At 38.5% G+C, this 25381-nt stretch overlaps 1 protein-coding gene across 1 annotated transcript; it reads left to right on the top strand.

The window, feature by feature from the left end:
- Positions 1–138: 138 nt before the first annotated feature.
- On the top strand, positions 139–25381 carry LOC107708213 (insulin-like growth factor 1 receptor; the record flags this gene model as incomplete). The annotated part of the gene is made up of 16 exons (XM_016512384.1): positions 139–347; positions 7906–8032; positions 8154–8389; positions 8476–8643; positions 9056–9260; positions 15003–15280; positions 15492–15634; positions 15735–15900; positions 16058–16160; positions 16253–16323; positions 17562–17791; positions 18496–18603; positions 18865–19027; positions 19149–19278; positions 21012–21146; positions 23772–25381. Coding segments are annotated over 16 exons (2974 nt in total), but the record flags the coding sequence as incomplete, so codon positions are not given.

The raw sequence follows: 25381 nt of genomic DNA, 5'->3' as shown, positions 1-25381 counted from the left end.
CACTGACGGCTTGGGCCCGCCATCGCTGCTTGCAGCTATATTTCTCATTGCTTTCTTTGGTTACATTTTTCTTACATTAAACACAAGAAATTTAGTGTTTAATACTTTGTTGTTTGTGTATGTGTTTTCCTACTACAGGTTGTATGCATTCTCTGCAGTGGACAACCAGCACTTGCAGTATCTGTGGGACTGGAGTCAGCACAATCTGACCATTAGAGCTGGAAAATTGTTCTTCCGTTTCAATCCCAAGCTTTGCATGTCTGAGATCCAGAAAATGTGGGAAAAGACTGGTGTTAAGGAAAAGATGGAAGAGGACGATGCTCGTAGCAATGGAGAACGAGCAAGTTGTGAGTAGATGAAGTGTTTACCGTGATGCTCTGCCACTGCAGTCTGCAGTGCCACAGCAAAATTTATTTTATTTGAAATGAATTTATATTTTTAAGTTTTGAGTTTGAATTCAATGTGATGAGTACCACAGACATAATATCAAGACAACATTGGATTTCTGTTCTGTTTTCCTTGTTGACTGCACCCAAGAATGAAGCCTGATTCATGAACAAATGACTTTTATGTCATAATCCAGGTGAAACAGAAATAGATATTTTTTTTAAATAAGTAAAACTACCAACAATATCAAAAGAAAAGGTAAACGCACTAGATGCTCAGCTTACTCCTGAGATGAACTCCATAAAGCATTAGATTAAATGCCAAATAATAAATCACCCGGACCTGATGGACTCCAAACATAATTCTATAAACACTTCTGGCAAATTCCAAGGCCGTTATTTCATAGAGAAGTCACAGAAATAAAAACTACATCCACAATTCCGATGCATATAAATATGGCCGTAATGACACTTTTACTAAAACCAAACAAAGACCCAGTTCACCCCACTAGTTACCGCCCTCTCTTGTTGAATAGAGATTTAAAAAGATAAACAAAGCTCTAGCTACTAGAATAGAAACATTTATCCGATGTTACTCCACCATGATCAAACCGGTTTTATCGAACACAGAAATGCTTCGGATAACACCTGTAGATTATTCAGTTTAATTAGTCTTGCCCAACAAAAACAAACCAAAACCGTGATTGTATCATTAGATGATGAAAAGCATTCGACAAAATTAATTGGGCTTTTTTATTCACAACTCTACGCAGATTTGGTTTGGGAGAGTAGTTATGGGTTCCGAAAACCGGTATTAAATTGGCCCAGGGGCTAAATTATGAAATACTGGTGTATCGATAAGCTCTGACGTTAACAGTTTTGCTATCGGTACTGGAGAGATTAAGAAAACACACATACATTTATTATTGCTATATAGACATTATCTTGCAAATTCTATTTCGCCAGTCACCAGCTGTTTTTATATGCAGTAATATTCAGACATTTGTCTATGATGCATTTTTGCTATTCGCAATTCAGAAGAGAAATCGTGGAGGAGCTATAGTGCGCACAACATGAAAGCCCTGTTTAATGGTGATGATAGAGGAGAGAACTAAACATTCAAATGCCTGCTTACACTTTAGGCCTGTAATATTATGCTAATTTTTATTTTTGATTTAGATTTTGGCTTCTAAGGATCAGAAAAAGAAGATATGAGGTAAAACTTTTAAAAACCAGACATGTTTCGTCTAGCGCAAATTCCGTCCCTTATCATGTTTCTATTCTAGTAGCTAGAGCTTTGGTAATCATTTTTAAATCTCTATTCATCAACAAGAGAGGGCGGTAACTAGTGGGGTGAACTGGGTCTTTGTTTGGTTTTAGTAAAAGTGACATTACGGCCATATTCATATGCATCAGAATTGTGGATGTAGTTTTTATTTCTGTGACTTCTCTATGAAATAACGGACATAGAATTTGCCAGAAGTGTTTATAGAATTCTGCTGGGAGTCCATCAGGTCCGGGTGATTTATTGTTTGGCATTTTATCTAATGGAGCTCATCTCAGGAGTAAGCAGAGCATCTAGTGCATTTACCTTTTCTTTTGATATTGTTGGTAGCTTTACTTGCGACAGCAATATGACAAAACGTTACAATCCAAGGAAAACAAGATATCAACACACAACATAAAAGTTGTCTTTATGCAGATGATTTGTTGTTATGCTTACAGGATCCCTTTACCTCACTACAAGAAACCTTCAAAATCATTAATATTTTTTCCAAAATTTCAGATTGGGAAATTTCCGAGATTCCTGGGATTCTACAGCTCGTAACACTTCGCTCCCAAAATCAATGTAAAAACACTTCAGTCGCAGATCTTGCCTTCTTACCATGTTACATCGAATGTTACAATCACATCAACTCTTGACAGTTTGTTGGAAAGTGCACAAAATTAATAATTCACCACTAACACCATGTAGATACACCCTAATCTGGCACAACCCCAACTTTCAACTGTATAATAAGTCTATGCACTTTCCATCATGGCAACATAAAGGAATAACTCATCTCCATCATTTATTCCAAAATAACCAATTTATATCATTTAACATACTAGTTCAGAAATACAGCATTTGGGGAGAACAATTTCTCCAGTATCAACAAATAAAATCCATAGTTAAATCCAAGATTAATATAACTAATAACCCACTACACTAATATCTAAGCTTCATAAATGTAAATCAAATACAGATACAACAATAGCACTACCAATGGACAATTGGCTTTCTCCCCCAACCCCGACCTCTGGAAGGAAATTTGTAATAATACCTTTCCTATTTCTAGCAATACACATTTACAACTAATACAGTACAAGATAATTCACATGACTCACATCACCTAAAGGGAAAAAGTTTCAAATGGGTTTAAGCAACACAGATATTTGCTCATAGTCATAATGCACACTGGGTAGCACCGACAACTACTTGCATGCCACATGGATCTGTCAACTTGTTTATTCATTTTGGATATCAGTGAACAATAAACTTTCCATTATTATGGGCTGTAGAATCCCTCCATCACTTTCTTTATTAGGTAACACCATTGAAGTAGATAATATCCCAAATAAGTAGAAAAACCCAATCCTCGTTTCTCTAACTATCGCAAAGAAAATAGTTATTTTAAACTGTAAATCAAAAAAGTGTATACATATCAATCAATGGATTAACTCTCTTAGAGAATACATCACATTAGGAAAAATAACATTCACCCACAAGAAGAATATATTTACACTTATCAACATTTGGAATACTTTGTGGTTTTATTTTAATATAAACCAGACACATGGAACCGGAACCATGCACTCTTCCAATCACAACTTCATAAACCTATAAGAGAGAAGGGGAATGAGTGAAATATGTTTATATATTTGTGTGTATGTGCATATGTTTATGTATGCATGTGTATATGTAGGTACATTATCGACATGTATATCAACAGTTTTATTATTATATGCTCTGTTACTACCAGTGTTGGGCAAGTTACTTCCAAAATGTAATACATTATATGACGGAGCTTTCTAACGCTGCATTAACGGCGCACTCTGAGACAGACAACAAGAGACAAAATTACTTCAATATAGGCTGATGATGGTATATATCTGTCTTAAATTATTCCCTTAAGATTTCTCTTGTGGCCCGTATAGTGAAAAACATGAGAAGAAACATATTTCGCGTTAAACAGGTTGTTTTTGAAAATCTGTGCACGAAATAAAGCTGCTCTTAATTTTCATTGATGACTGCAGTGTTAATAATTTTATTTATAGGCCTATAATTCAATTGTATAAATTAATAGAGCGGTTTAAAAAAAACTTTTAAAAAACATTTTCAATGAGGAGTAGCCTAAGCTAATAGTCTAAATTTTAATTATCCTCACAGCACGCCATAAGGTAATGCGCTATGAAATTATTGCGGCGCAATAATTTCAAGTCATTTAATAATAAAAGTAACCTAATAATAATAATAGGCCTTTGGCATTGAGAGTGACTGACACTTGATGGTCAGAAAAAATGACTAAATAGATGTGTAAAAAAATTAATTTAAATTAAATAAAAAAATTTAAAAATCCCTACTTTCTCTCTTTTCTAAGTGCATTCATAAATTGTATTCATTTGTAAGTGTCATATTTGGCAGTTGGCATTAAAGTTATATCACTAATAACATTGCATATGAGAAGTTTATACCACAGAAAAAAAATCTAAAATATGTCTTTTTTCGAAGCTGCTGTATATAAAAAACACAAGGAGGCTGAATTTGTATGCTGAAGCTTATAGGCGTTCATTATTTTCACTCGTGCTATTTCTCCATGTTGGGAGTTTGGTTTCGCACATATTGCACCATGCATTCTTATCCTTTTCTCCGATGAACTGAAAATAACAGGAGTGTGTCCATCTCACAAATGTAGAATCCGTCTCTGCAGTCATCTCAACCATCTAATTCCAGCAACAGGAAATAGACAAACTATTTTACCCGCGGGATTTTTTTCTCTGGTGCTGTTTTGCGGTGTTGGTAAATTCACCACTTAATTTTGAGTTAAAATATGTTGTTGTAACTTGCGTTACTGAGATTGTAATGAGTAATAATATTACCCAAATTTTATTAGTAATGCGTTATATTACTGCGTTACAGCAAAACGTAATATACTACTGTAATATTATTACTTTTGTAATGCGTTACTCCCAACACTGGTTACTACTATTATTATATCACTATAGAATATGATCTATAGATATGGGGAACAAAATTGTATGTATGTTATTGTATGTTATGCATTATTTTTATTACTTAATTTTACTTTATTTACTATAATTTTACTTTACTCTATATCTCTTCTCCTTCAAATATTCTGTTCTACATATGTTTAGATGCATACATATTGAGATATATACATAATATATACAGATATAAAGATATATATACAATTTTACACTTACGCCTCACATAATCATTCGTAATAACCTACCACTTTGTGTTTGCTGTTGTTGTTGTTGTTGTTGTTGTTTTTTTTGGTCTGTTTTGTATCTATGGTGATGTTATCCTATACTTTGTCTTATTATGTACTGCTTTAGAAACAAATAAAATAAAAAAAAGACTCTTATGAGCCGATTCTTTTAGAGAATCATTCAAAAAGGCTTTTAATCTCACAGGGTTTCCGCGGGGTCTTAAAAAGTCTTAAATTTAGTTGTAACAAATTTAAGGTCTTAAATTGTGATTTGGCTTAATGTGACGAATAAACTTCAAAAGGCTATGATTTCATTAAATAAACACGGGTGCTGCGCGTTTCAGAGTCCGTTGCTGCGCTGCTTTGTGTTCTGCTGTTACTGTTACCAGGGAAACAGTTCTATTTCTGCCGTTCCGAAAGCGCCTCCTGCTGGCAGAGAATGAATGTGCATTTTCAATAAGCCTGTTTTATTGGAGTAGGGTATTCCGGAGGCTGCAGTTTCAGGACCGCATTTCTAGGACCCTATAGGCTAGTTTTTTTTAATTATTATAATTTTTTTTTTGTATGTATATATTAGCAGCTCATACTATTTTATAGCACTTGCTATTCAATTCTGTATATTATTATTATTTTTAATGAATTATGTAGTTATTTAATTGTATACACTTAATTATTGTTCGATTTGTAAAATTAATTATTAACGAACTCCTAACCCTAAACATTCTGGTTGGTAACCCTCTTGAAATAGTTAAACCTAATTTATTTCAATATATTATATATATATACAGGTACATCTAAAAAAATTTGAATATCATGAACCACTGAGCAACAGTCCAGTTCTTTTTCTCCACAGCCCAGGTAAGACGCTTCTGACGTTGTCTCTGGTTCAGGAGTGGCTTGACACGAGGAATGCAACATTTGTAGCCCATGTCTAGGTTTCGTCTGTGCGTAGTGGCTCTTGATGCGCTGACGCCAGCCTCTGTCCACTCCTTGTGAAGCTCCCCCAAATTCTTGAATGGACTTTGCCTGACAATCCTCTTAAGGCTGCGGTTATCCCTTTGGCTGGTGCACCTTTTCCTACCACACTTTTTCCTTCCACTCAACTTTCTACGAATATGCTTGGATACAGCACTCTGTGAACAACCAGCTTCTTTAGCAATTAACTTTTGTGGCAAAAAAGACTTGTCTTTGCGAGACTTGTTCATTAGCGGCAGCACAGCACTTCACGTCTGATGTCTGACCCACTTAACAAAGTGCAGTAAACGGTAAAACAATTGTGGTACAAATTTTACATTTAGTATATTAATAATTTAAGGGGCCTAGTAGAAATGCGGTCCTGAAACTGCAGCCTCCGGTATTGCAGGAACACAGTTTTGGGGTTGTTTTTGTTCAAACCAATGTGAAAATCGACCCATGTTTTTACCCTGCAAACACACAGAGCTGTAAATGTGAACTGGTGGATCGATAAGAAGGTAATGCATTATAAAAATCTAAACAGTAAAATGTATTTATATGTTATTTAATTAATATAATAATTTGATAATAATTGTTTAAATTAATATAATAATTAATACTTTTGACTTATCCATTTTATTAAAAATGGTTTAAAGGCTGAAATGTGAAGTGTATCATTTTATAAAACATTTTGTTTTTGTGAAAACATGTATCTGAACTGTTAATCATGCTTTTCACAGTCATTTTACAGTTCAATACGTTACTATAGACCAGGGGTGGGCAAACTTGGCCCTTCGAGGCCACTTTCCTTCAGAGGTTAGCTCCAACCCTAATCAAACACACCTGAACCAGCTAATCATTGTCTTCAAGACTACTAGAAGGCTATAGGCAGGTGAGTCATATCAGGGTTGGATCAAATCTCTGCAGGAAAGTGGCCTGGGAGGACCAAGTTTGCCCATCACTGCTATAGACATTGCCCTACCCCATTCATATGGTATTAATTTTATTTGTGCAGGTCTTAAAAAGTCTTAAATGTGAGCTTAAAAATCCCGCAGAAACCCTGTCTCAGTGATTCTGTCAGAGCAGTTACTGAGTCAACATTTAATCATTGCACCATTTCTACTTCCAGTTAGGTCTGAGAACTGTTTAGTGTACATTTGCAAAAAGAGTTTTTGTTATTAATAATAATTTAATTAAAAAATAATCTAATCGTAATTTAGACTCATTTCAATTTCACATTCAGCTATAAATTAAATCTATTCTATCTGTAAATGAAAAAAATTATCTTATAAAATAATCTATCAAAAATATACCAGTATAATATTGTATCAGTATAATTATTCCAATTTAATATGGTTTTTAAATTGACGTTTTTTGATACTTCAAATATATTGCATTAGAAACAAAATATCAAGCCAAGTGGCCTCTGCAAACACAGTGCTGGAGATTTTCTCAGAAGTAACTTAAAACTGAGCCATTTTGCATTTACTGGTGTCTAGATAATTTTTAATAGATGTACAGAGTCAGTTCTCAGAAAGTGTCATATACACATTTTGAACAGTATATCTATCATTTTATAGTTTGCAACCTTAACTTATTTTTATAAAAGGTTTTAAACCGTGAAAGTGTGCTTGTACACTTTTTCTTGTAAATAAATTTTAGTGGTTTGATATTTTGTTATATGATGCAGTGGCATTTGTAAGTGAAAATGGTTGGTAGACGATAGCATTATCTCTCTACAAAGACATCACTCAAGACTCTTAAAATGCGTTTTGCTCACAAGGTGTCCCAGTCTGTACCTGCTCTATTATGCGTTTGACAGATTTCTGCATAGAGCGAATTTGCTTTGAAGACCGATGATAATGGCTTAGCCAATGTAGTCGTATTTTTTCTGCAGAACATAATTGCTCTGACTCTAGACTGGTGAGACATTAACAGAGTGCCTTTTGTAATACCACTCTGATTCCTAGAAGCTCATGAAAGATGGAAAGGCCATGGCACAGTCTTACATTCAAGTTGAAGAACTCTTATGGGTGCTTTTAGTTAAATCTCTCTTATGACCCCTCTTCTAGGTGAGAGTTATATTCTAAAGTTCAAATCCAACCACACTCAGAGTACTCGGATAAAGCTCACTTGGGAGCGATATCGACCGCCTGACTACAGAGACCTCATCAGCTTCATCGTGTATTACAAGGAGGCGTAAGTATCAGCCTGCTAGAAGTTACTATTATAGACGCATTATTCACATTGAGTTTATTAGTGGCTTCAGAGTTGAAGCATTATATAAATGTTTTTTTTTTGCGTTGTTGTCTCAATGTAGACCATTCCAGAACATCACAGAATTCGATGGACAAGATGGATGTGGCTCTAATAGCTGGAACATGGTGGATGTAGACCTTCCTCAGGACAAATCGGCAGACCCAGGGGTATTGCTGTCCCCTCTTAAACCCTGGACACAATATGCCATCTTTGTGAAAGCTGTCACCCTGGTTGTAGAGGACAAGCACATTCTGGGGGCTAAGAGTGAGGTGGTCTATATCCGCACTAATGCATCAGGTTCGCTTCACCACTGTCCTTCCAATATCCAGTATCCAGTCTACAATTTGACATATTACGCCAACTAATATCTTGCAATTCCACAGCGCCGTCAATGCCCCTCGATGCCCGGTCATATGCCAACTCCTCCTCATCCCTGATGGCGAAGTGGTCTCCTCCCATCTCTCCCAACGGAAACAAAACCTTCTACCTGCTCCGTTGGCAGCAGCAGGCAGAAGACCGTGAACTTTACCAGCATAACTACTGCTCTAAAGGTAAGTGTGCACCACTGAAGTGCCCTTTTGCTTCGTCAACCCTCATCACCACCACTAACCGTCAACCTTCTGCCTCCTTTCAGCATTATTTTAGAAATTTAGCCATCAATATATGAAGTGAAATTTGATGTATAGTGAGTGTACATTTATCCCAGTTACTACATGGCTACTAGCCAAATAAATAAAGAGATTTGAATGATTAATTTCAGTTGAAATTATTATGTTACAAGAAAGAGTAGTGATACGAGAGATCAAAAACTAGTACAGCTATGTTGAAAATCATGTGCCTGGGAGGATTATTATCAGAGTCAGGTATTCCAGAGAACCGTACAATAACTATATTTACAAAACGTGTGAAGCTTGTGTTATTGTTGCTCGATCAACTCGTCTGTGTCATTGTTTTGGACTACAGAGCTAAAAATTCCCATCCGCATCTCAGCCACGGCTTTGTCAGACATGGAGGGCGAAACAAAGCCCACCAAATCAGATGTTGGCGGGGGTGAGAAGGGCTGCTGCCCCTGCCCAAAAACCAAGGAGGACCTAAAGGCAGAAGCTGAAGACCGATCTTACCGAAAAGTCTTCGAGAACTTCTTGCACAACTCCATCTTCACACCCAGGTATGACACATGTACTGACGGCACTTTCTGAAGCTCGTATCACACTTGATCGTATCAAGTGTAACGCAGGTCTGTTCGGTTCAGTGGGCTCTTGCATCTGCTGCTATTTGAAAACATTTATATACCCCAAATGCCTAAGCCCGGTTTAAATGTTTGAATTCTTTTATTTTGAATAAAGAATATTTTAGTTTCAGTACAAGTCAAATCAACATCACTTGTGGCAAAATATTACCAATTATAATACCAAATTATAATATTTAAAAATATTATAATTTTTAAATCTTGGTTACAGTGAAGCACTTAAAATGGAAGTGAAATGAGGTCAATCTGTAAATGTTTTAATACTGTCTTTCAAACATATAGTCAAAGGATGTAAACAGTTTGCATGTTAACATGATTTTAGTGTTAATATTTAGTTTACAAACCAAAAAGTTCAATTTTACAACTTTGTTGCCATGATAACCTAATGCCTAAAACCATAAAAAGCATAAAAATTGAATTACATTTAAATTCATTTCTATAAATAAGTGTTAAATAAATAGTGTTTTTATACAATTAAAAGCTTTACACTTCCTCCAAAAACTGTCTCCATTCACTTTCATTGACTCACCTTAACCTCGATTGAGTTGAAATAATTTTTTGGTCCACATTAGTGATGTCATTTGAACTTCTATTGAACTCAGAATACTTCTTTAAGGACATTTTTGTTGACTTTTGTATGACAAACATTTTTGGCACAACGGTGAATTGCCAGTTGATGTCCGATTTGAATTCTAGGTCCTGATGGAAAACTATCGCTCTAGCGTACTGGAAAGGTTAGGTGGACCCTCAGTATCCTGGGTTACTCCCAGCACTTTCTGCCACAGTTTACAACAGTGGTCTGAAGCCCTTAATTTTTTCAGTCTTCCTGGAGAGCGATTATCAAAGTGGGTCTGAGCTCATAGTCTTGAGGCGGCTTGATTTCATAGAATCAAAACCAGAATTTTGGAGGCCCGGACCGAGGCCTAATTATTTAGACATGGGGCTGACAAGATCAGAACATGAGGTTTTGGAAAGGGGTAGGTGCCAGCAGCGGAGGCTGGAGCGGAATTAGATTGTGAGGTGGGGAAAGGTACGCACTCCAGGCCTGTGCAGCCACGTTGTTTGTTGCTGGAGCGACGGTGGCGGTTGCATATTAAGACTTCAGCAGGCTGTAATTTGGCATGCACAAACAGACGCAGACTGGATTAATGAGACTGGAAAGCAGCCGCTGGCTGAGGGCTCGCTGCATGTTAGGCTTTTGTTTGCTGAAATGAGGAGTGACGTCTGCATTGTGTTATCTGTTTACCTTGCTTGTGGCATCGGATGTTTTCTTGTCTCATGCGGGTGAAGAACGGCACACAGGAACTGGTTCAGGTTTACTCAGACACACATGCTTTGAGACTTTCTGAGAGTTCGTTCAGGACATCTGCACTCAGGCTTTTTTGTGGGTTGTTTATTTGGTTGTGAGTGTGTGTGCATTTTGGGGTGGTTTTGAGTCATGAGTATTGATGCACAAATCGATGTCGCCAAACATCTTCTACCACTTAGCTTCCCTAAACTTCTGCTATTGAAGCCCTATTTTCATCAAGGTAATGGTTTGCGGTTCACTCAGGGACAGCGTGATGCACCCCATCAGCGTCAACCCATCTCTCCATCTCTAATCGATGGAAAACAGACTTTCTAAATGTAAATATGCTTTCCTTTAGTAGCAGAATGCTCAATAAGATCTTTTCTCCATCACTGATGACTTATTTCCATCTTGACCCAGCAACCCCAGCCCCCTCGCTGTGTTTCCTTTAGAAGTTGGGGTGACAGATTTGTCACTCTCCGTTCCCACTGAGTAGACCTCATTATCGATGTTCGAGACATAACCGATCGAGTCTGAGAAACACTGGAGATGCTAAAGACTTGAATGAAGCGGATATGTTTTTCCATTCAACGGTCGCCTCCCCTTTCTCGTCCTCTCGCCCGCTTTCTCTCCCTCCTTCCTCAGACGCTTTCTTTGTTTGCTTTGGAGTGTCCGGCTCCCAGGAAATGTACAGCAAACCTATGTGGAATGTTAATGAATTCCAAAGTAAGATCCCTTTCGAGAGGAGGTGTGGATGCACCGTCTTCTCTTTCAAACACCCACACAGCTTGATCAACTTTCGGGCCCTGTAATGGGAGTCCGAGTCATTCCTGAGCCCTGCGCTTCAGTGAAGACTTGACTTTCTGCCAAGTGGGACGTGAGGTGTTGCCTTTGCTTCAATGACACGTAAGCCTTCCTGCCTGGGAAAAGGAAAACTGGATGTGCTGCTGTCAGTGTTGCTATGTCAACATCTGCTGTTACGTCTTTCATCTGAGGTTTGCAGGTGTAAAATCTTCCCTCAGGACCCTGTCTCTTTAGTTCTTGTCTCTTTAGTTCTTGATGCGAGCCTGACCTTTTCCTAGTCAGCGGCCAGTGCCAGTAGCATTTAGGTTAAGATCAGTGTTTATGGCTGTAGACAAGAGGCAGATCCTGACTGTAAAGACCCTGAGCCTGGGCTAAAGGTTACAAAAAAGATTTTATACAGTACATGTACTGTATATTATGGATGTACTTTACTCACACATATGGGTTTTCTTTGTGCTTGATGAGTAGAGTTGTATTGTAGAGGTGTTGATGTGATGCTCAAGTAACATATGATTTGATCTTCTACAGTAAACACCCTCAAGGGTGACCTGAATCCCTAGTTAGTAAGTATTTAATAGTGTCCAGTTGCTTCCAAAATCCCCACTCTTAAATCACAGAGCACCATTCAATGGAAGTGACATGAAATGTGGTTAGAGTTGATTTGATTGTTCCTCCCTACAGCGTTCTACGTTGGCTTTTATTAAAAGTTTCCACTCTCGCACATATACAAAAGCAAACACACACAAAAATCTTCTCTCATTACTTCTCGTAATTTCTCAGTTAATTGATTTGAGTTGGCAGAATAAGGCTTATAGTAATGTTTAAACTTTCATAATCATCAGTGGTTAAAGTTCGTAATTGCTTGTAAATGTGCTTCTTGAAGACCGTTAAATAGGACACTCAAACAAGCCTTTCTGCCTGTGTTGTCATGTCAGACTGGAAAAACACCTGCTATTACGTCTATAGAGCAAAACACTTTTCACTTTTCCACATGCAACAGGATCATCTAAAGCAGACTCAAGTTTGGCAGAGTTTAGAGACAGCACACCAATATGACTAGTATTTTTCAGTATTTTATTTGAATAATTTTATATCAGAGAATTGGCACAATAGACTGTACGTATATACTGTATGGATATTTTTAATAATATCACAGGTTTATAGTAATATATTTTAGTATAGTAATATTTTTTTAACAATTATTTAATAATTTCTTTACTGACAAAAAAAAGCATCTGGTAATCAGCCAAGAAGCCACAGTTATCATTGTTATGTGTTCAGTACATCAATCTATAACTAGTTACAATTCCCAAACTTTTTTCCTCAAACTGTTTTTGACAAAAGCTGAAAACCTGTATTGCCTGTCTCCACTTATTGTCTGTCAGTCTTTGTGTATGACACTATCACTTTCCTCTCTTGTATTTGTTTGGCACACTGGGGTTTCCCCCACATTCATCTCAAACCTTCCTGTCTTTCCCATCTGCGGTGGATCGTATTGTTTGGTCTGACTATTGAATTTTTACAGAGATCCTGAGCGAGCAAATCGTTACGTGTCTTCTAAAAGTGTCTCTAGGTAAGGCTGTGACCCTGCCCTAGTCATATATGTGAAGTGGCACTGGGTCCGTTGGTGTCTGGTAAGCTCTTGTGGTTGCTGCTGACTGCATGTCTTTAGTGGTGACAGGGTTGACCTGTAGCCAGCGACTTAGTTTGCTTATCGCCTAGTTTGCTTATATGCACTGTCTCTACCGTCAGAGGCAGAGTCGGTCATATCATTATTATGGATATTCGATATTTGTTCCAAATATGCCTTCCCATTTCATTTTCTCATCTGCAGAAATGTTTGTTGTATGTGTAGTGCTTCATTTGCAAGTATATATTTGATAGTAAGCATTGATAGTGCAAATAAATGCTTCATTAATACACATTGGTTTTATACCTGGGCAGGAAGAAGAATCAGAATGGGAAGAAAGGGTCAGGGTAGACGAGAGAGAGTTAAGATTTCTTGGATTTTCTTTTAAAAACCAATTTTCTATGAGCGATCAGTCCCAGCCCAGCTGGATATATAACACTCATAAGAATTTAAAAGAGCTCATCATTTAGGATGATAAATGATTGATAATATCCAGAAGAGAAAAAGGAGCCCTGTAAGTTGTAGAGTAATGCAAGTATCTTCAGTGTTACTAAGGCTGCGTTTACACTGCAAGTCTTAATGCACAGATCCGATCTTTTGACCATATCCGATTTTTTGGCACGTCTGTTTACATTCACTTTAGACACGACTGGTATCCGATATCTGTGTTTACATTAATTCCCACCCAAAAGGATTGTCTGCAGTGATCGCTTTACTATGCACATGGTAGACCCTCGGGTTTTAAATGGCCGTGCTTTTAAAATTATTTATATAATTCATGTCGAATGGCCATTATTATTTGCCAACATGGACAACGGCTGTCATGGCTGTTTTGCAGCACAAAATCTGACTGAACGGATAAAGACCGGAAAATAACGGTAATTTTAATTTGTTAGACTATTTTATCTACAGCTCGTTAGCGGTAGAATTCTTTAGTGAAATAAAGTTGATATTTATTTAAATGAATTTTTATTAATTAAGGAGAGAGAGAGAGCGAGAGAGAACGAACGAACGCATGCACCCACGTGCGAGTGAGCGATTGTGAAGCATTGCAAACAAGCTTGTCGGTTTAATTACAAAAACTGCTAAATTATCAATTCATTGCTGAGAAATATATGTAGCTTTTAGCTGTTGTATTTTCAAAATTCAGGGGTTGAAAATCAGCTCCTGAATGTGCAATTTCTTACCTATAAAAAGTTTCTCTCAATAAAATGCGAGCGCATACAGCACGCCGGCATTAAAACGCCATTAAAAATCTTTATGAGCAAACGTGTCGCCCTCGCATTGGGAGTTCTGTGGAGAATCGGATATGTGTGTTTAGACGTAGGTCGGATGTCCAGATATCAGATGTGTATCCGATTAAAATCCACATTTGGAAGTGGCTCAGATCGGATGCAAAAAAATCGGATCTCGTGCGGGTTTTTGTGTTTACACGTGTGCAACAAATTCCGATCTGTGTCAGATATGAGCGAAAGAACGGATTTTTTGTGCCAGTGTAAACGCAGCCTAAGAGACCTGTTAGTAGGACATTAGAGAATTAGGCTTTCGCATTAAACGGAAGTGGTGTGTGTTGTAGAGTAATTGTGTGCAGTAATTGGCTTGTATGCTTTTAAACCAGTGTAGACTCTGCTGACACTGGCTGACTGCTCTACATCTTTCTATGATATCTTACTATCAATTAATACTTCATTTCCTTTTCCTCTTTACTTTTCTTTTCTTTTTCTTACTTATTTTACCGTCATTTACTAAGTCCTTTCCTTTTCCATTCTCCTACTTTTCCCATTTCATTTCCTTGCTCACTGTCATTTATTACTTCCTTTTCCTTTCCATTTCTCTTTCCTGTCAATTTTTTTCCTCCTCTTTCTTTTTCTTTTGCTTTTCCTATTCCTATTCCTTCCTCTCCTCTTCCTCTTTAATTGTTTTTTTTTTCATGTCTCAGACCTCCTGACAGGAAGCGGCGAGACCTGTTTGGAGTGGCTAATGGCACACTGCTGCAGAGTGCAAGCAGGAACAACACAGGAACGGAGAGTAACATCACTGACCCAAAGCTGCATGAGAAAGAGTACCCTTTCTCCGAGGACAAAGTCTATACAGAGTTCATGGAGATATCCAACCTGCAGCCCTTCACCGTGTACCGCATCGACATCCACGCCTGTAACTATGAGATCCACCGTTGCAGTGCGGCAGCTTTTGTGTTCTCTAGAACCAAACCAGCAGGTCAGCAAAACCAAACTCATGCGCAAATGACTGCATATCCAGTCCAGCAAAATATTAAAATTCCAGTAATTCTCCACTGTGCCTACAGCATGATTTTTTTATTTGTTATCCTGTTCATGTTAACAGCAATTAAAACGGTAATGCAATTGAAATGTTATTGAATTACTGTAAGAGAGCACTGGCCTTGAGCAGAGTTATGTTTTTTTCCCAGACAAAGCGGATGATATTCCCGGCACTGTAACTCAGGAGAGGGATGAGAGGGGAGAAGGAACAGTGCTGCTGCGGTGGCCTGAACCTCATCACCCTAATGGACTGATCCTCATGTATGAGATCAAATATCGCCTGGGAACTGAGGTTAGTGCGACAACTAACTATTTCTACACCATTAAGAAATAGTTAAAACTGCAGCCAATGCCACAAACCAACTGTGTGTATGTGTGTGTGTGTGTTACAGCCTGAGAAGCATGAGTGTGTATCACGGCAGCAGTACAGAGTGCTGCGAGGAGCTCAGCTTAGCAATTTGCCCTCTGGAAATTATTCTGCCCGGGTCAGAGCAACATCTTTGGCTGGGAATGGGTCTTGGACTGAACCAGTGTCCTTCTATGTGCCACCCCCTAAAAGTAAGAACGCACATAAGAAACCTATGGGTTTATTTTTAGGAGGTGTGCTTACTGGTAACTTTAAAATAGCTTATTTAATGGAAATGTAGAGAGGTCTGTTTCAGTCTGTGGTCATATTTAGTTCTTACTTCTGTACAAATGTCCTTCTTTCTTACAGGAAATTATGATAATGCCTTCTATCTGGCCATCATTATTCCTGTTATAGTGCTACTGTTGCTCACTGCAGTGATCTCCGTTGTCGTCTTTGTTACCAAAAAGAGGTTGATGTCCCATCTAGTAAAAAATAGACTTTTATTTTAATTTCCAGTGTCCAGTACGGTTTTTCAATATGTTTTTCAATGTTTCCTTTCAGGAATAGTGACAGGTTAGGAAATGGTGTGCTATATGCTTCTGTAAACCCTGAATACTTCAGTCCTTTTGAAAGTGAGTATTATGTCAAATTTGTTCAGAAACCAGGTTGTCTTTAAAGGGATAGTTCATCCAAAAATGAAAATTCTGTCATTAATTACTCACCCTCATGTCGTTTCAAACCCGTAAGACCTTCGTTCATCTTCGGAACACAAATTAAGATATTTTTGATGGAATCTGAGAGCTGTCTGACCCTGCATAGACAGCAATACAACTGAAATGTTCCCAAGTCCAGAAACGAAGCAAGGAGATCTGTAAAATAATCCATGTGACATCAGGGGTTCAACCGTAATTTTACGAAGCTACGAGATTACTTTTTTTGCACAAAAGAAAAAAAAAAAAGACTTTATTCAACAATTCGAACAAATTGGTCTCTAATTTTGGAGAGTATCAGCTGGACGTAAACAACGTATGCTGTTCTGTGTAAGCTGCGTCACACGGATACGCCATTTTCGTTCAGATCAAATCACAACAACGTAGGAAACAGATCCGGCATGATGCAGCTGACACAGCTGATACTCTCCAAAATGGAGCTACAGGGTGATGCGGAGGAGACGAATTGTTGAATAAAGTCGTTATTTTTTTTATTTTGCGCACAAAAAGTATTCTCGTAGCTTCGTAAAATTACGGTTGAACCCCTGATGTCACATGGACTATTTTACAGATCTCCTTGCTACGTCTCTGGAATTGGGATCATTTCAGTTGTATTGCTGTCTATGCAGGGTCAGACAGCTCAGACAGATAAACGAAGGTCTTACGGGTTTGAAACGACATGAGGGTGAGTAATTAATGACAGAATTTTCATTTTTGGGTGAACTATCACTTTAATTGTTTAACTGATTTTCTTTTTGCAGTTTTCTGGTAAACTTAATATCAGTATTATACTGACTAACGTTTTGTTCTCACAGAACACAAATAGGCCTATATACAAAATACCAAAATTTTGTGAGGTTTATGTTTTAAAAAAAATTGATTTTTTTTTCCAATAAGGTAAGAAAAATAAGAATAAAAATAAAATGAAAAATATAAAAGTTATTTCACAATATTTATTTTATATACATTTTAAAGATGTTTTGATGTTAAAAAAAAGGAAGCTATATGCTCGTTAAGATAATGATTCATCACTGGATTACACATCCTGGAAATCAATTTTGAATTATTGAAATATGTTTTTTTTTTTTCCATTGCTACTGTCATGTATGTTACCCTGCACTGCCTGTTCAAATGTGCTGACTCCATTTCTGTTTCCTCAGTGTATGTACCAGATGAATGGGAAGTGGCTCGGGAGAAAATCACTATGTGTCGTGAGCTGGGTCAGGGCTCCTTTGGTATGGTGTATGAGGGCATCGCAAAAGGCGTCGTCAAAGATGAACCTGAGACCAGAGTGGCCATCAAGACTGTAAATGAATCCGCCAGTATGCGTGAACGCATCGAGTTCTTGAACGAAGCTTCAGTTATGAAGGAGTTCAACTGTCACCATGTGGTAAGAAAGAGGGCAGAATATCATCCAGCATTTGGTTTGCCAACAAATCGTACTTTGAAGTTCTTAAAGTCCCCCTGTAGTGAAAATCAAGTTTTTTATGTTGTTTATTTGTCTATGTGGTGTTTTTAATATACTTTTAGAAATCACAAACGGCTGTATTCGAGTCTTCAAGGCATTTTGAGGACACAACATCGTCAAGTAAGTAAAATTAACGAATATTACAGTATTCACTGTAGTTGTCCGCAAGTAAAAACATAGTTTTATCAGTCATTATCCGTGTATGCCATTGTTTTGCGTTTACTACATTTCAGTGAATCAGGAGGCGCTAGGTGTGAGTGAGTGGAGGCGGGGCTAATTTGCATATTCATAGATCAGCGTATAGTAAATGAGGCAAGGGTGTTGAGTTACATTCAAGCTATTTTAAGGCATGAGAAAATTATTTTCACAAGAAAAAACATTTAAATATGTCATTTTGATTATCAAAGATACGTTTTAAGGGATAAAATATTTGACTACAGGGGGACTTTAAAGATATTTGTAATTTTTATGCAAGTGTATAATTTCTATGCCTCTTGCAGCGCCAAACAAATGGCAAAACAATACGATGCTTTTCACATAGATTGTTCAGACACAGGTTTCTCAGTGTTTTCATAGTGTCACAGTGTAATTTCAGCTCTCATTCTTTTTTTTGGACCCTGTTTTAGGTGCGACTTTTGGGTGTGGTTTCACAAGGCCAGCCCACTCTAGTTATAATGGAGCTGATGACACGGGGTGATCTGAAGAGCTACTTGCGTTCTCTCCGTTCCAAAGAGGTACAGAAACATCCTGTCTGCTTTGATTATCTTGCTGCTTTTTAGATAAAAAATACACTTCTAGTTAATTACGCTTATTATCTTTATTTTTCTTTCTGCTCAGATCTATGGCCAGCATCTCATGCCCCCTTTTAGTTAATGTTCACATTTCTTTAAAGCTACTCGCTATTTCAGTCAGCTGTTCAAAAAGGGTTTGTAGTAGAGAAAGAGAGAAACAGAAGTGTTAAATGCAGCCTTTGTGCTCTTTTTTCCACCATGTAGCAGGGCTCTAGCAGCCAGTCATTGCCTCCGCTGAAGAAGATGATTCAGATGGCTGGTGAGATAGCAGATGGGATGGCATACCTCAATGCCAACAAGTTTGTCCATCGGGACCTGGCTGCTAGAAACTGCATGGTTGCTGATGACTTCACAGTTAAAATCGGAGGTAAATCTCAGTGTTTCTTTGCAGCACATCACATAAATCCATAAATTCAATCATCTTTTTGAACACCAGTGGATTGAAGGCAGTGACTGACTCTTGATGTTTGCTCTCTTCATGTGTTTAGACTTTGGCATGACAAGAGACATCTACGAGACTGATTACTATCGCAAAGGAGGCAAAGGGCTGCTGCCAGTGCGCTGGATGTCACCGGAGTCTTTGAAAGATGGAGTGTTCACAACAAATTCTGATGTCTGGTATGAGCCCCCTGTTCTCTCTGATTTTTCTTCACACACAGATAAATGCAAGACTATGTTGTTTCACTGCATCATGTATGTGTAAGTGAATTGGTTTGCGCTTGCATATACGGTACCGGTCAAACATTTGGACACACCCTACTGGTCAAAATTTTGGGGTCTGTACAATTTTCTTTTATGGTTTTGAAAGAAGTCTCTTATGCTGCATTTATTTGATCAAATATACAGTAAATTTGTTGAATTTTCAGCAGTCATTAATTCAGTGTCATATTTCAGAAATAATTCTAATGTGGTCATTTGGTTATTTCTTCTTTCATATTTATTATTATTATCAATGTTGAAAACAGTTATGCTGTTTAATATTTTTGCGGAATCTGATACATTTTTTTTAGAATTCTTAAATGAATCGAAATGTCACCTTTTGTGTATTTTCATTTATAAAACCCTGCACAAAAATACATGTGAAGAAAATATTACAACAAACTTAAGTTCTTTATTTAAATAAATAAATAAAATCCCCTGGTAATAATTTAGCTATAAGCTTTTAAATCAAAAGGGTTTCATTTAAGTGTGTCCAGAGAAAAACTGTGATTTTTTTTTTTTTCCTCTTGAGCAGCAGGCTGTCCCATCAGAGACTCAGTAGCCCCTCTCCACCACAGGCCCTCAGCTGTCCAGAAAGCATTGAAACTGTCTCTTTATATTTCTTAATACGACAGGAAGCCTCATAGGCCTATAAGAGGTGAAAACCCTTTAATGTTTTTTTTTCCACTGATGTCCTGTGTCAAGGGAGAACATGCATCACTTCCAGACATTCTTCCAGTCCCAGCCAAGCGAAGCTTGCCCAAACACAGTCTCTTTGTTTCAGACAGGCTATCTCTCCACAGCTTTTGTCCCAGCAGCGGTGGTTCAGTAGAACAGAGTCACGGTGCCATAGACCGACTCTTCCAATTCTGCTGTTTCCCAATCTTCAGCGTCCCACAGCTCTGTCACTCTGTGCTCTCCTAACCTTCTCCAGATGTTTGGTAATGATGGGGTTGGTGTGCCAGCGCAGACCCGCCTCCCTGTCCCTTCGTCCGTATCTGCCGCTTTTGAAGTCCCTGAGATGAAAAGAGCCACAGCGAGCTCCCATCTCGTACTCCCATAAACCTCGCCGTTAGGTGTCTTTATTTGTTTCCTTCCCCTGAAAAAGTCCTGCTCCAATGCGGTTTTGTCTTTCAACACACAGATGTTGCAGCCAATTAGATGCAAGTCACTGTTGTAATAGTCCTGTTTTAAAGGGTGTTGAGCTTTGTCTCAGATCCTCGGCCAATGTCGAAAATTTGTCCTCAGAGAACTCATGAATAACAACTGGCAACAGTGTGCTCTTTGTGTGGTTTTTATTTGGGGTTTGCCGACTTTCTGGTCCGCTGCTGCACTTTCTCACCGGCCGCCGGCTTATATATGGACTCATTTTCATTAATGAGGAACACAAGGCTAACAAAAACACCACACTAAAAGAGAAAAGTTCAGGTCAGCGGCTCACGCGGTGTTTGCAAATTTTGCGCTGTTTTGAAAATGAGCATTTTGTTGTTCCAGGCTAGGAAAAAAAAAAACATGGATGCATCCGCAGCCTTTCAGTCACACGCCGCAGGCTAGTGCTGCTTTTAGGCTCTGCAGGACTGCAATTGTCTCATAGCGGCTCTTCATGCATCTCTTGACCTTAAAGTTGTTTTAACCAGTTCCTCTTTCTTCAGGTCGTTCGGCGTGGTTTTATGGGAGATTGCCACTTTAGCTGAGCAGCCATACCAGGGCATGTCCAATGAGCAGGTACTGCGCTTCGTCATGGAGGGAGGACTTCTGGATAAACCGGACAACTGTCCTGACATGCTGTGAGTCCACCAACTGCACTTTGCTCCCAAATTTGGCACTCTGCTTTACAATGTTAACCCTTTGTCCTCTAACCGGCCCTTTTCTATTTAGGGATGCGATATCACGCTAAAATGTTGATAGTATGTCACCAGACGCTGCTGCTAACGTCAGGCCAAGTGAAAGCCCGACTGGTGACATTTGCGTCACAGGTTAAAAGGAGACAGGTGACATGTTGTCAGGGAGCCTCCGTCCATAGAAGGGAGAATGTGTGGTTCCCAGGGGGTGACCGGAACGGTGACCCATGCTGCTCTATTTTTTATTAAGAGCTTCTCGTGCTTATCTTCTTCAGAGCGTGTCTGCCTGCGTCACCGATCCGGTCTGCCGTTCTCCTTTTCTGGGCTGATGTCAGTAGCGAGGCATGAAGGTCTGTCTGTCCGTTTCTCCTGACCCCTTTCTCCCTCGGTCACTCTTTCTTGTCTCAACTGTTATGGAAACACAAACCCCCGGTTTCCATGGCAGCTACGACGAGATGTCCTGATTGCACGAGAGAGGAGGATTGAACATGCGCTACACTAAATAGCTAGCGCTATAAGACTTTTGTCATCTGTATCTCATCATTACGCCCAGCTGATATCATGAGAATTTAAGTAATACTTGGCTGAAATACAAGGGCAGGGATTCAGAAATAGCTTGTAGATCCCTTCATCATGTTGAATTCACTATTTGGACATTGTTATCCCAAAACTGTTCAACTATGATATTTTTGTAGCAGTTTTGCTTTTTTTTTTTATAGTATATCTTTAATCCTATCATGGAATCATAGGTTTTTCTTGCTGATTTTGAAAAAAGACATTTTGTATTTGTAATTTTAGATTTTGTACCATAATTGTCCTTGACAGTCAGTAACTCTGTTCCAAAACCTAGTGAGCTGCCTACCTAGACAGCATTTTAAGGCCTCACAGTCATGACATGACTACACTACTGTTTAAAAGTTGAGGTTTATAAGATTTTTTAAATGTTTTTGAAAAACTTTTATCTGATTTGCATTTTTCTTATCAAAAATGCATTAAAAACAGTAATATTGTAAAATATTATTACAAATGCATTGACAAGCTCAGTGAAAAAAAAATGTATAAAATGGCAGGCAAGAGATATTCAATAGCAAAAATTATCCAAATTTTTAAGCCTCATATAGGGTTTTTTTTTTTTTTGCCGTTAGCTTAACATGCTAACATCAAACTCTTTTGTAATAAATTTTGAGTTGAATCTCTCATGCTGAGTGTTATTTGCGGAGTTGCTAACTTTGTAGAGTACTCCAAAACAGTAACTTGCAAGGTTTTATTTCAGTTAGGATGCTTATGCATTTCCTTAGAAGGCAGCCGTCCATAGAGGCAGTACACAAACTCTCAACTTTATTTTGAGAGAACGTCTCAGAAGTTGGAACCACAGAAAAGTTTAACTTTCCGTCAGTTCCTAATGCCCAGCAGAGAAACTTCCAGCGCACTGTTTGACCCGATACTGTGGAATGTCTTTGCGAGAAGGCCTCTGTGTTGTGTGGCTAAGGCGCCCTGCTCTGCTCTGAACCTGTGGCTGGAGATCACTTAAAATGTATTTCAGTGGGCCAGTGAGTGCTGACGCTATTATTAGCTTGTGTTTTACCAAGATGTGGTGGGGACAGTACTACCACACCAAACTGTTATGATCATGGGTTTATGATTTTTTTGTATTGTTTTGTTTAGGCTCTTTTGCTTTTCATGTGTTCTCAGCTGTTGTGGTCATACACACTTCTCAGTGTGTATGACCACAAAATGTTCTAGAAGTTGTCTGTTCCACAACACTCCTTTTTGCTCTAGCTCTAGTGAACACTGCCACCTGTTGATGGGTGGAGATTTTTAGTGTGAAAACACCCCAGGGTTTATGACATTTTATAGACATTGTATTGCTTGTTTGCAATGCAGTACAGTATATGAGTGAGATTTGTACATGAAAATAAGATTTGTAAATTTTCTGAAAAGAGAAAAGAAAAGTGCTTACCTCTGTTACCACTACAACGCTGAAGTGTTGCTAGTTCTGATTTATATGGGCATATTTCAGTTATAATTTACGTTTTGCGTACAAATAAGTGAAATTCTCCTCTGTTAGGAGAATATAAGTTTGTAAGTTTCCTTATTTTTTAATATTTCTATTTTTATTTGTTTTTATATTTTAATACTTTACAATGCACTCAACTTTAGTTAGTTCCCTAGGCAACATTTCTAATTTTCTTTTAAGTTTTTAAGTAATATTTATATTTGATTTCAGATTTATTTCAATTACCGTAAACTGTCTTTTTTTGTCAGGCTTATTAAGCTACACTGGACATACTGTATGTTTTTGATTCACTAAAAAGAACTGGCTCTAAAGAGTCATTTGTTCATAAATCAGACAACACTGGTGGCGCTGTGTGTTTTTGATTTACTCAAATGAACTGGCTCGTAAGAGTCATTTGTTTGTAAATCAGTTGTTTTTTAGTGTGCATTATTTTGCAGTTCAAAGTCATTTTATTGCATTACATCCAAGTCTTTTGGATAAGGCAAGCAACTTTTTGTGATGTGACTTTTGATCAAGTATCAAACTGTAATGCAATATCTGTATCTGGTCTACAGGTTTGAATTGATGAGGATGTGCTGGCAGTACAACCCTAAGATGCGACCGTCTTTTCTAGAGATCATCAACAGCATAAAAGAAGAACTGGAGCTGCCCTTCCGGGAGGTTAGCTTTTTCTACAGTGAGGAGAACAAACCACCCGACACTGAGGAACTGGACATGGAGGTGGAGAACATGGAGAACGTTCCACTGGATCCTGCTTCTATGATGGCCCCCTCCTCTCAGGGGAGCACAGGGGCTCAGACACATAGTCCACAGCCATTCTCCCCAGCTCAGGGGCCAGGGACACCGATGGGGTCTGCCCCGACCCCCTCCACCACACCGCCCTCCTCCTCAGCCTCTCCGGGCCTGGCCTTAGACAAGCACTCAGGACAGGTAGCAGCAAATGGGCCAGTGGTGGTGCTGGGGCCGGCGTTCGACGAGACGCAGCCCTACGCGCACATGAACGGAGGGAGGAAGAACGAGCGAGCGCTGCCACTGCCTCAATCATCGGCCTGCTGATCATGACTGCTCAGTCTCCCTCTACTCCTCACACAGGGTACCCACATTTCCCTCACCCTTTTGTCTATTTCGTCATGTTTCTTTCGTTCTCGAGGCATCAAAACCCATGGTTGGCCGTGGTGACGATAACTAGTTGGACTGTGTCCTGTCTGGATGTCTGAGGATCATTTTGTTCAAATGATTTTGAATGACTGAGGATGTTTAGGGTGATTGGTGACTACAAACCTACAAGAACTCTTGCAATATTTAAGATTTCAGAACAAACCACCACATATAGAGAGCCCTGGCTTTCACTTGTGTGAAAAAAACTGTTTTAATGTTTCTAAATGAAGAAAACCTGCCAGTTCATTGTGAAACAAGAGAGACAAGCATATTAGCCAGCAAGCCCAGCCCGTGAACACTTTCAGGGTGCGTACGAGAAACAAATTACACATTCCCCTCCTCAGCGCAAGTACTTTTCTTCAACTAAAACTGTCTTTGTCATCACATTTCTCTTTCAAGATGCTGCAGAAACTTTCTTAGCTGCGATCGCTTGTTCTCAATCAGTGATTGGTCACATTACTGGTTGATCCACCCTTCTACTTAAACCATTTCAAGGGTGTTTGTTAGAGAGTGAGGTGGGCTTTTTTGGAACTGCCAAATTTTTTGCCAAATCAAATGTTCTTTTTTTATTAAAAAAAAAAAAAAGTTATTTATCATTACCTAACCCCCTATTCATAGCCGATTTTTCGAGGTTGCACTTTAAAGTAGCGCAATCAAGGGACTAAACTCTCATACTGTCTTTTATGGGGGATTTCTGGACCTCATCTTTTACAATCAGCTTGAGTTTGTAAATCTTTCCCCTTTCCCCCTTTTATATGGCTCTCATCTCCGACTATTGCATTGCAGTTCCTGCTGAACCCACCATCTGTGAGCTGAGCCTCTGTGAGAGCGATCTCTCAAGTCAAAAGAAAAGATCGCGGCACTAATCACGAAGGTGAAGAGATTGGTGCACTGCAGAGAGGTGATATGAATTATAAGGGATTGGCTCGATCACGAAGCAAACTGAAAACAGGGACTTCATTTGTTTCGACATCTGTTTTGAGAGATGAGTGAGGCATTGTACACA

This window comes from Sinocyclocheilus rhinocerous, unplaced genomic scaffold (assembly GCF_001515625.1).
Source record: "Sinocyclocheilus rhinocerous isolate Xijiao unplaced genomic scaffold, SAMN03320098_v1.1 scaffold2670, whole genome shotgun sequence".
Taxonomy (NCBI): Eukaryota; Metazoa; Chordata; class Actinopteri; order Cypriniformes; family Cyprinidae; genus Sinocyclocheilus; species Sinocyclocheilus rhinocerous.
This window is presented reverse-complemented; position numbering and strand designations above follow the sequence as displayed.